The sequence below is a fragment of the Vombatus ursinus genome, unplaced genomic scaffold, assembly GCF_900497805.2.
Source record: "Vombatus ursinus unplaced genomic scaffold, bare-nosed wombat genome assembly UNPS02014961.1, whole genome shotgun sequence".
Classification (NCBI taxonomy): Eukaryota; Metazoa; Chordata; class Mammalia; order Diprotodontia; family Vombatidae; genus Vombatus; species Vombatus ursinus.
Genome location: NW_020954739.1, coordinates 19,675 through 30,987, shown reverse-complemented (window position 1 = coordinate 30,987; position 11,313 = coordinate 19,675). Strand labels below are relative to the sequence as shown.

Genomic DNA, 11,313 nt, shown 5'->3' with positions numbered 1-11,313 from the left:
ACAACAACTGTGCTATCATTAAACCTGTTTTACAGTTGAAGAAACTGAGGCAAACAAAAGTTAAGTGACTTGTCCAGGGTCACACAGCTAGGAAGTGTCTAAGACTAGATTTGAACTCAGGTCTTCCTGACTCCAGGCCCATCATTCCATCCAACCTACCACTTAGCTGTCCAAGCAGACTTCCATTGAATTCACTCAGGTGAGCTCCTGGGCAAAACCCAGGTGTTCTGGCTCCCAGGCGAAGGTTTTCCCCCAGAAGTGGGAGACTCAGAGGATTCCCGGATCTGAAACATCTACTTCCATCTGTCCCATTTCACAGATGAGGAAGTCAGAAGGCAATCTCTCCAGGTGTAAGCGCTCTCCACCCCTGCAAATTGCCTTGGATTATTCTCTGTTGTCGTCGCAGTTGTTTTACAGTTGTGTCCAACTCTTGGTGACCTCCTTTGGGGTTTTCTTGGTGGGGATACTGGAGTAGTTTGCCATTTCTTTCTTCATGGATTATACTTACCTGTGTATATGTTGTATCTTCTTTGTAAGCAGAGCCCTAACTCTGATGGGGCCAATGGGGCTTAGCCTCATTGACATCTGTCCCTGAACCACAGTGCTCCTCTCTGGGGTTACCACCCTCTTTGAACCTCTTTCTCTTTTCCTGCCCCTTTCCCCATCACCCCCGAATCTGATGGAGAATCCTGGTTGCTCCAATGTCTCCAATGTCTGCCCCACCTATCTACTGGCCCTGCTCAGGTCTTATTGCCACCCCTCCTCCTTCTGTTCCTCTTCAATCAATTGATAATCAGTAAGCATTTATATTTAATTACACCAACTAAGTGTCAGGCGCTAGAAATACAAAAACAGAAATGAAACAGTTCCTGCCCTCAGTGAACTTACAGTGGGGGTGGGGTGGGGGGAGAGAACAATATGTACATGTGTAGGACCACACAAAAGATACAAAATGGATTCCAGAAAACTTTGGGAGAAGGGCCCTAGCAGCTGCGTCAGGAAGGGCCTCATACAGAAGATAACTTAAGCAGAGTCTTAAGAGAAACTAGGAATTCTAAGTGGTAGAGGGGGGAAGGGAGTGCATTCCAGGCAGGGGGGACAGCCAATGCAAAGGCATGGAGGTGGGAAATGGAGCTCTTGGGAAACGGAGCTCTCTGTATGAGGAACTGTGACAAGGCTCTTTTCCCTGGCTTTCCAGCTTCCAAATGAATTTGCCCCAGGCAAGCACCTACCTCAGTAAACTGCTCCGCCCTTAAGGTCAGGGATTATTTCATTTGTGTGTTTTTATTTTTAGTATATCCTTAATAAATATTTGTGAAATGAATTGAAATAAATGGAAAGAATCCTGGGTTTAGAGTCAGTGGACCTGAGTTTGAATCCCAGCTCTGCTAACTCACTAAGCCGCATGACCCCTTTCTAGGTCTCACAGTCAGATAAGATGATCCCTGAGACCCTTCCCAGCTCTGAATCCTCGGCTCCTATGAGAGAGAAACCCACCTGCTCCAAAATCACTGACAGGCAGATTAACAAAGAGGCGTCTGTACCCTTAAAGGGGGGTGGGTGTGGGTGTGTGTGTGTGTGGGCGCGCGCGCTTGTGCGATGGTGGGGGCTTTGGCAGCAGCATTTGAGCTGACATGTATATATAGCACTTTAAGGTTCGTAACGTGCTTTACAGATGATAGCCTTCGGATCTCTCAACATTGGGCAGATGAGGAAACGGGCTGAGAAGTTAAGTGCAGCTAGTGAATTCAAACTTGGGAGTCTCTCGATCGAAGATTTTTCCATGAGGTGCGTGGGGGGGGGGGTTGTATTTGAAGTCCCTCCCCCCAGATCCCAAAGGTGCTGCTCCTCAAGGTCCTTCACACTCCCAGGCTTTCAGGGAAGGGGCCAGGAGAGCCCAGGAGAGGGTTCCCAAGCCAGGCCTGTTGAGAGGAGAGTGCCCCAGGGAGGGAAATAAGCTCGGTGGTGTGTTTTTTGTGGGTGTGTATTTCGCCTTCCGCTCCTTTTCCTGTTGGGGGGGGGGACCACGGGCCGACACCAATGAGTGGCGGGGCCCCTGTCACATGGCCCTGGCTCTGACAGCTTGGAGGTGGAGGGGGGAGAGCCAATGTGGTCCCATCAGCCGCCAGACGTCAGGACTGAGGAACCGAGAGGGAGGGCTGGGGATCTGGGAGCCCCCCTCCAGGGCCCTGAGCTGGCCAGGCACCCAAGTCCCCTTGCCCTCTTGCCCTGCTCTGCAGGGTGGCCGGCGCTCAGCTCGGCCCTTTTGCTCCCCCCACCCCCAGCCCAGGAGGCAGATACATCATGTTCTCCAGGAAGAAGCGGGAGCTGATGAAAACCCCATCCATTTCCAAAAAGAGCCGTGCGGGAAGCCCCAGCCCCCAGGCCCCCTCGGTGAGTGGTCCTGGCCTGGTGGGTGGGGGAGGAGGCTGGGCAGACCCTGGGCCAGGGCTGAGCACAGACCTGAGGCTTCTGAGAGTCAGAGCTGGGAAAGACCCTTGGACACCGGCTAATCCCACTCACTTGTTTTAAGGCAGGGAAACTAAGGGCCAGAGAGGGGAATTGCCTTGCTTAACGGTCCTAAGAGGACATGCACCCCAAACCTCAGCTTATTCTCTAGGGCGGGCGGAAAAGGGGGAAGGGCCAGAGATGAGAGGAGCTAGCTACTTAGGGTGGCTGGGTCAGGAAATGAACCCTCAAAGCTAGATAAGGAAGGGTCTCCATGCTGGAGTGAACTGGGGGTCCGGGAGCCTAGAACGGGTCAGAGCTCAGTGTCTCCCCAATTCTTTGACTCCCCCCACTTCTCCCTTTGAGATTCGGGTGTAGGCCCCCAAATTGAGTTGGGTTTTGGTTAGCTTTAAGGAGATTCTAGGGGGTCACTGTTGTCTTGGGGTGCGGGTGGGGGGCTTGCTCCCCGGGGATGCACTAGGCTTCATAGGAGTGGTCACGCCCATACTCGGCCCCCCCTCCTTTCCCTGCCCTGGGTCCTCCCCCACCCCCATGAAGCAGCGCCCAAGAAGCTCTCTAGGTGGGGCTCCCCCTCCTACCCTGTGTCCCACCCTGGGGGCACTGGAGGTCAGGGGGATGCTAAGCCGGCGACTGGGGACAAAGCAGAGCTACAGTCCCTACTCGGTTGGTCTCAGGGGGGCTGAGTCTCTCAGCAGAGACCCCCGCGTGCAGCTGAAGGTAGGCCTGGCCAGGGCACCGAGAGAATGGCGGGAGGAAAAGAGGGAAGTTGGGTTCCCAAGCCTGGTTGAGCAGAGGGGTGGAGGAAGGACCTGCAGTCAGTTTCCCCTCTGACCTCTTGTCTCAGCTGGACACCTGCCTGTCCCCCAAGGACTGGGTGGTTTTGTCTTGAACTCAGGACCACTCCAGGAAGCTGCCGCTTCTTCCCAAGGGTCATTGGGGGCCATCTTGGGAAGACTTTGGGACATCGAGGGTTCTGGGGGGAGATCAGGGAGCTTTAAGGGGTTTCTGGGGAGATGGTGGGGAATGCCCATGCCTTGAAGCCCTGCCTTTTCCCTCAAAGCCCAGCTCCAGAGCTCCCTTTTCCTGACTCCCCCCTCGGGCTTCCCCAGTACCCTCACTCATCATGGGCAACAGTGGGTCATTAGAGTTATTTGTGTTGGCATCTTATCCCCTTGGAGGTCATTTAATCCCGCCCTCTCATTTTACAGATGAGGAAACTGAGGCCCAGAGAGGTTAGGGACTCTTGCCCAGGATCACATACTCTCAGACACCATCTCCTTAGCCAGGGGTTCAATTCCCGAGTCAGTCTTTCCTTTCTGTATTCCTTGCCTTCAATGATGAAAAATGCCACCGCTGCCCCTTAGGTTTTCAGTTTCTTGCCCAATATATCATTATCTTTGGCAAGAATCTCCCTATCTCTGATGGATGTGATGAGGGAGACCTGGGGCTGTCTGGGGAATGATGCACTTAGCATAGTGCCTGGTACACAGTAGGTGCTTAATAAATACCTGACTGACTTATGGGGAGTATCTATGTGGCTCTTGGGATCATGGAACATCACATTGGGAATGGACCTTAGAAATCATGTAGAAATCATAATTCCCTCATTTTAGATCATGGGCAACTGAGACCCAAAGAGGTCTTGTGCAAAGTCCCATAGAGAGAGGTGATGCTGGGATTCCAACCCAGTGGAGGCCCTGCATGGTGGCATCTGCGGAGAGCCACCGCTCTCTGCTTCCTGCCCTCCGCCTCCCTTTCATCCATCTTTGGGCACCAGCTGGGAGGCAGTATTGGTAGGGTAGAATGGGGACTGGATTTGGAGTCCGACCACCTGGCTTTGAATTCTGAGTCTCCTACATATCACCTCTTCTATTGTCTTCTCTTGGTCAGGGTTTCCTCATCTATAAAATGATCAGATGATCTTCAAAATCCCTTCTGCCTCTAAGTATGATTCCCCCAGTTCTGGAGCTCCTGATTCTCTCTCTGCCTTTCTATGCCCAGATTCCTGGGGGCAAAAGGAGACATTCTGTGGGCTAGTACCACCCTGCCTCTTAGCGGACAAAGTGCCTCCTACATGCAAGGTTTTGTCCTCAAGGCAAGGAAACAAAGTTGTGGGGTTTTTTTGCTGTTGTTATTTTTAAATAAGTAAGTCCCTTACTTCAAGGGGGAAGTTTATATTTTGGTACAATACAAGGTAGAATATGATGGGAGCAAAAGAGAAATCCAAAGTGCTTTTGGAATATTTGAGGAGGGAGTGAATATCTTTAACTGGGGGGGATCAGGGAAGGCCTCATAAAGTAGCTGGCCCCTGAGCTGAGCCTTGGAGGAAAATGAGGATTCTGAAGAACAGAGATGTGAGGAGGGAGGGCATTCCAGGGGAGGTAGTGTTTTGTGAAACATAAATGCACGGAGGTGGGAGACTTCGGCGCAAGATTAGGAGAACAGCTTTCTTGTCCAATTTGGCTAAGTCCAATTTGGCTAAAATGTACAGTTCATTGAATGTGAAATAAGAATAGAAAGATAAAAAAAATTTTTTTTAAAGAATAGAAGGGTAAAAAATAATAAAAAAAATTTTAAAAAGAATAGAAAGGTAGGTTGGGAGGCTGATTATGGAGGGTCTGGAATCTTCATTTCACCTTAAAGGAAATAGGGGGTCACTGAACTTTTTAGAGCAAGATGATAGAATGGTCAGAGCTTCAGGAAGATTTTAGGTTTTTTTGCTCCAGTGTGAAGGCTGTATTGGAGAGAGGAAAAGCTGAAAGCAGAGAGACTGCTTCTGAGTTGATTGACATCTGTAGAGAAGGAAAGGGGCAGATCTGAGAGGCTTGTACAGGAGGAATTGATTGGATGTGGGAGGTGAGGAAGACGGGAGAGTCAAAGATATCTGAGCCTGGGTGCCTGGGAGGATGGTGATGCTCTCAAGAGAAACAGGTCTAGCTTTGGGGAGTCATGAGGCATTCATTTAGGGAGTCTGAGGTCCTGGAGGTTCCCTAGGCAGTTAGAAAGGTGGGCCCCCAATCCCCTGGAAAGAAAGGGTTGCCCCACCCTGCCCTGAGCCCTGTGGCCCTTGAGCACAAAATGGTTCCCCAGGTTGCCTCCTGCCCCTTTCTCATTCACCTGGGCCTTGACATGAGGGTCTTGCTCTCCATTCCCCCATCTACTGCTTGGCCTTCTGGGGAAGGATGAGCAAGAGCCCAGCTGTTGAAGCTCGTCTCCAGGAGGTCAGAGGGTGAAGTCCCCATCCTAGGCAGAAGCTGAACAGGAAGTTGTAGAAGGGAGTCCTGCCCATGGACGGGTAGAGTCGCGTGCCCTCTGGGGGCCCTCGCAGCCATGAGCTTTTGTGATTGGGGCACCCTGTTTCCCTGACAGTGGAGACGGAGCTGAAGCAAGCAGCCCCACCCCACCCCACCCCCCATGCTGTAGTCAGAGCAGGAAGAGAGGGCTGAGTTGCCCTGCTCTGTGGTTTGGAAGTTCTGTAGAGTTGCTTGTGAAAGGGCCCCCAAGCAGGAGGAAATTGAGTAACAGAGGAAGGCCTGGAGAAAGGGGGGGGACCCCACAACAAATCTCACCCCTTTGCCTTTGACCTGTAAACTCAGGGATACCCCATAACTTCCCAGTGGGACTTGAGAACATCAGAGCTAGGAGGGCTCTCAGAATTCAGAATGTGTACATTCTGGGGGAGCTTGGAGTCCAATCATATGCAAAAGAATGTATTGGAAGTATTGGGGGGGAGGGGCAGCTAGGTGGCGCAGTGGATAGAGCACTGGCCCTGGAGTCAGGAGGACCCGAGTTCAAATCCGGCCTCAGACCAAACACTTGACACTTACTAGCTGTGTGCAGCTGGACAAGTCACTTAACCCCATGGTATATACACAGAGAGAGAGAGAGAGAGAGAGAGAGAGAGAGAAAGGAGTTATTCAGTCTCTACTTGAAGACCTTCATTGAGAGGGATCCCCTGACCTCTGGAGGCAGCTCATTCCACCTTAGGACAGACAGCAGGTTTTCCCTAACCCTAGCCTGAAACCCCTTCCCCCATTGTTAGTTCTGCCGCTTGGGGCCCAGCAGACCAGTCAGTAGAATCCCTCTTCCACAAAACAGCCCTGGCTGCTTGAAGCCAGCTGTATTCTCCTCAAGACTTCATTTCTGCAGGCTCAACTTTCCCAGTTCCTTTAGTAAAATCCTCATATGACTAGATCTCAACCACCAGTCCCGCCGCCTTCCTCTGGACACGCTCCAGCTTGTAATAATATTAACAATAGCAGTAATAATAGCAGTGCTTTAGTGTGAAGGCTGTTGTGGAGAGAGGAGAAATTGAAAGCAGGGAGGCTGTTTGAGGTGATGGGCTACACAGAAGAAAAGGGACAGATTTGAGAGGTGTGGGGGAGGAGCAACCGGCTGGACTTAGCCATGAATTGGGCGTGGGTGGTGAAGAATATCCCAATATTTTGGAATATTGGAGGGGGGAGTGAATCCCTTCGGCTGGGGGGATCAGGGAAGGCTTCATAAAGGAGCTGGTGGGGCAGGGAGGTGGTGCAATGGCTGGAGCACTGGGCTTGGAATCAGGAAGGCTCTTCCCGAGTTCCAATCTGACCTCAGACACTAGCTGGGTGACCCTGGGCAGGTCACTTCACCCTCTTTGCCTCAGTTTTGTCATCTGTAAAATGAGCTGGAGAAGGAAATGGCAGACCACTCCAGCATCTTTGCCAGGAAAACCCCAGATGGGGTCATGGAGAGTCGGACACAACTGAAAAAAAATAAAAATAAAGTAGCTGGCCCTTGAGCAGAGACTTGGAGGAAGACAAAGATGCCACAGAGCAGAGATGAGGAGAGAGGGCATTCCAGGGGCAGGGGTGTTTTGTGAAACATAAAATACACGGAGGTGGGAGACTGTGGCCCGAAATTAGGGGAGGAGCTTTCCACAGTGCTTTCAGGTTTGCTGAGCAATGTATACATACACGTGTGTGTGTGTGTGTGTGTGTGTGTGTGTGTGTGTGTATCAACTCCTCTGAGCCTCACAACAACCCTGTGAGAGAAAGAGATGCTATTATCGTCCCTATTTTGTTGTCGTTGAGTTATTTCAGCCGTGTCTGACTCTTCATGATGCTTTTTTGGGGAGTTTTCTTGGGCAGAGATACTGGAGTGGTTTGCTACTTCCTTCTCCAGCTCATTTGACAGATGAGGAAACTGAGGCAAACAGGGTTAAGTGACTTGCCCAGGGTCACACAGCTAGTAAGTATCTGAGGCCATATTTGAACCCAGGAAGATGAGTCTTTCTTATTACAAGTCCAGTGCTTTATCCAACTATACCACCTAGCCGCCCATTTTATAAAAAAAGAAACTGAGGTTGAGTGATGCTAAATAAATAACTTGTCCCAGGGTCACACAGCTGGTAAGTATCTAATGCAGGTTTCAAAATCAGATGCTCCTGACTTCAATTCTAGCACTCTATCTGCTATGCCAAACTGCCTCTCAATGTCTCTTTTAAATTGTGCCAACCAGAGTTGGACATGATAAAGACCGATTACAGAGGCATTATCATCTGCTTACTCCTGAAAGGTGTTAGCCTTTTTTTTTGACTGCTACAAGACATGCATGACTCATATCAAACTTGCAGCCCACTGAAATCCCTAGGGATTGTTTAGCCCCACCTCTCTATCTTTTACTTCTGCAATTGATTTTTTGAACCCAAGGATAAGACTTTACATTTATTTATCCCTACTGAACTTTATCTCTGCTCTGGCCTGTCAAGATCTTTTTGCATCCCAACTGTCATCCAGTGTGTCACCTGTCCGTCCCAGTTTTGTGTCACCTGCCACTCTGATAAGCAAAACTGTGATGTCTTTATCCAAGCTTCTGATAAACCAAACACAGATCCCTGGGGCACTCCATTGGAGACCTCCTGCCAAGTTGACATTGAATCATTAATGACTTTCTGAATCTAGCCATCTGACCAGTTCTACATCTAATTGTATTACTGTCTAGTTCCCATCTCTGCATCTTCTCCATGAGAATAGTAGGATGCTCTTATCAAATTCCTGGATAAAAACCTATGTAAGGTTCTACTCACATCATTCTCTCGTCTACCTGTCACAAGATGAAAGGAGGTTAGTCAGGCATGACCTGTTTTCGATGAAACCCTCGGTTCCCTGTGACCACTGCCTGCTTCTCGTTTCTAGATTTCTAGCTCACATAACCCAACCCGTTCATTTTATAGATGGGGAAAGTAAGGCCCAGAAAGGAGAACAGGGCATGTAGCAAATTAGAGGCAGAAAGAGGACCAGAAGCCAGGCTTCCTAGCTTCCCTGACATCATCCTGTTCTCTTCACCTTCCCCCACGTCATGATGTCTCCTTTTCTCCTACCAGGAGCTGCCCAGGAAGGATGCCTCAGAGCTGGCATCTCATGCTGCTGGACTGGAGACATCTCCTAGCGGGACCAAGTCGGGCTCGGGTGCTGTGGGCACTCTCAAGCGCCCAACCAGCCTGAACCGCCATGCCAGCGCTGCCGGCTTCCCCCTCTCGGCCCCAGGCACCTGGACACTGGGCCGGGGTCATAAGAGCCCCATGACCAACAGCCCCATGGAAGGCAGTGATGGGCCTTTTGTGGAGGTGGAGGACATCTCCCAGCTGTTGGCCCACGTGGCCCGATTTGCAGAGGCCCTGGAGAAGCTCAAAGACACAATCCTGAGAGATGGTGAGTGCCCTTCCCCCTTCAGCAACAGGGTCGCTAAGCAACTTCCTCATTCTGTCTCCATGGACCCAGGGGACACCTCCCCTCACCCCATCCTCGCCTGGCACCACGGGCTCCTGAGGATGACACTGGGGAGAATCAGAAGGCCCAGATTTATATTCTAGCTCCACTACTTACTTCTTGTGACACCCCGTCACTTAACCTCAGTCACCCCTATGAGTACAGAACTCAGAATGCCAAATATCAGCACCACGAGGGAGAACCTCGAAGGTCACACAGCTGGGAGGAACTTTTTTATTATTATTAATTAATTAATTACTTTTTAGTTTTCAACATGCACTTTTATAAGATTTTGAGTTCTAAAATTTTCCCCCTTTCCTCCCCCTCCCTAAGATGGCATGCAATCTGATATAGGCTATGCATGTACAATCGTATTATGGGAGGAACTTTAGAACATAGATCTTGGCCTCAGTTTCACCATCTGTCAAATGAAGTGGTTGAACTAGGTCACCTCGAAGGCCCCTTCCAGCCTGAAATCTTATGATACAATGCTTTGGGATCAATACGCCATCCTGCAGCATCGCTATGCCATCCTGTTCCACGGCCTGGCCTTGATGCCAATGCATATAGGTGGACTCTCTTTCCCCAAAACCCCCCCAGGTCCCCACCTGACCACAGCTCTGGCCTGGCTACGACTAGGCCCCGCCGGGTGTGGGGCTTGGAAGAGGTGTCTGACCCAGCCTGGGTTTATCCCTTATTCTAAGGTTGAGGTCAAGGCCATGTTCCCCATAGATTGGGCACAGTCACGGCATGAACGACTAAGCCCTTCTCCATCACGATTAGGCATTGGGGGCATGAGAGTCAAGGAGCAGTCATGGTCTGCCACTAACATCCCATGATAACTTCAGCAACTCTGTCACCCTCTGGGCTTCATTTGGCCTCTTTAAAAAGAGCTGACTGAGTTAATGGAGCCCTGAAGGCTCCTTCCTGCCTTAGCATTCCATTTTCTAAGGGTCCTTCCATGTGATGGTCTATGTTCTAAGAGTTCTCCCAGCTAGGACATTCTGGCTCCTAAAGACCCTTCCAGATCGGATATTTTATGTCAGAAATCCATTTCTCCCCTTCCCCCTCACTGCCCAGCTCTGACATTCCATGGTCTAAGATCCAGCCCAGCTCTAACATTCCATGGTCTAAGATCCAGCCCAGCTCTGGCATTCTATGTCCTTTGGTCTCTCTAGCTTTAACATTTCATGGTATGGCAGTCTCTGTCCCATTCTCAACTTTGCACCTGTTGGCTTGGGTGAACTTTTGAGGATGGTTTCTGTTACATCAGAGCCAGCCCCCAGGTTCTCCTAGGAAGGTCTGTGGCCAGAGGGTGTGAGGAGCTGGTGTGGCCTTTCCATTCTGTCACAGTGGAAGGGCCACATGGGGAAGTGTTGGGTGAGGCTTAGGCTTAAGCTCTGGCTCCCCGTCCCTGGGGCCAGGATAAGTGAGCTTCCTGCCCCAGAGTTATTTTCATCTGCCTGTCTTCCTGTTTACCCATCAGGGCCTCCGAGCTGTCGGCTGGTAGGGCTGGGCCAGGGCACCAAGATAAATGCTCCCGAGGCTGCCAGGTCCCTGCGCCAAGTGCTCCAATGACTGAGGACAGAGCTGGGCCTCTGTACACCCGGGGGGAAGGGAAGAGATGACTAAGGGAGTCCGTGTGTGGGGGACCACAGCTCCACACTGGCCCTTTAAGGGGATGCCTGTCCCAGAAGAGATAAAGGAAGCAGGGAGACATTCTTATCAAAGGTGGATATGACTTGCCTATGAATTGGAACCAAGCCTCTGTCAGTCCTTTGTCTCCTTGCCTCTGGTGAGGCATCCACAGACCAGACTAAGGGACTGGGAGTCAAAAGCCCTGATTCTAGTCTAAGTTTTGCAGTCTAGCCCTATGGTATGACCTGGAAAAGTCAGACTAGAGAATCTCTATGTGCCCTACCAGCTCTGACAGTCTCTGTTCTAAGGGCCTCCCCAGCTCTGACATCCTGTGTTCTAAGGGCCCTTCCAGCTCTGACCTCCTGTGTTCTAAGGGCCCTCCCTAGCTCTGACATTCTCTGTGCTGACTGCCTCTCCCCTAGCTCAGACATTCTGTGTAGCACTGATAGTCTGTATT

At 50.8% G+C, this 11,313-nt stretch overlaps 1 protein-coding gene across 1 annotated transcript in view; it reads left to right on the top strand.

The window, feature by feature from the left end:
- Positions 1-2,503: 2,503 nt before the first annotated feature.
- The window catches only part of ARHGAP45 (Rho GTPase activating protein 45), a 28,060-nt gene continuing 19,250 nt past the window's right edge, over positions 2,504-11,313 (top strand). The window contains exons 1-2 of the mRNA XM_027845363.1: positions 2,504-3,186; positions 8,834-9,161. Of these exons, the coding sequence (XP_027701164.1) occupies positions 3,001-3,186; positions 8,834-9,161 (514 nt within the window). The 5' untranslated portion in view covers positions 2,504-3,000. The remainder of the gene's footprint in view (positions 3,187-8,833; positions 9,162-11,313) is intronic.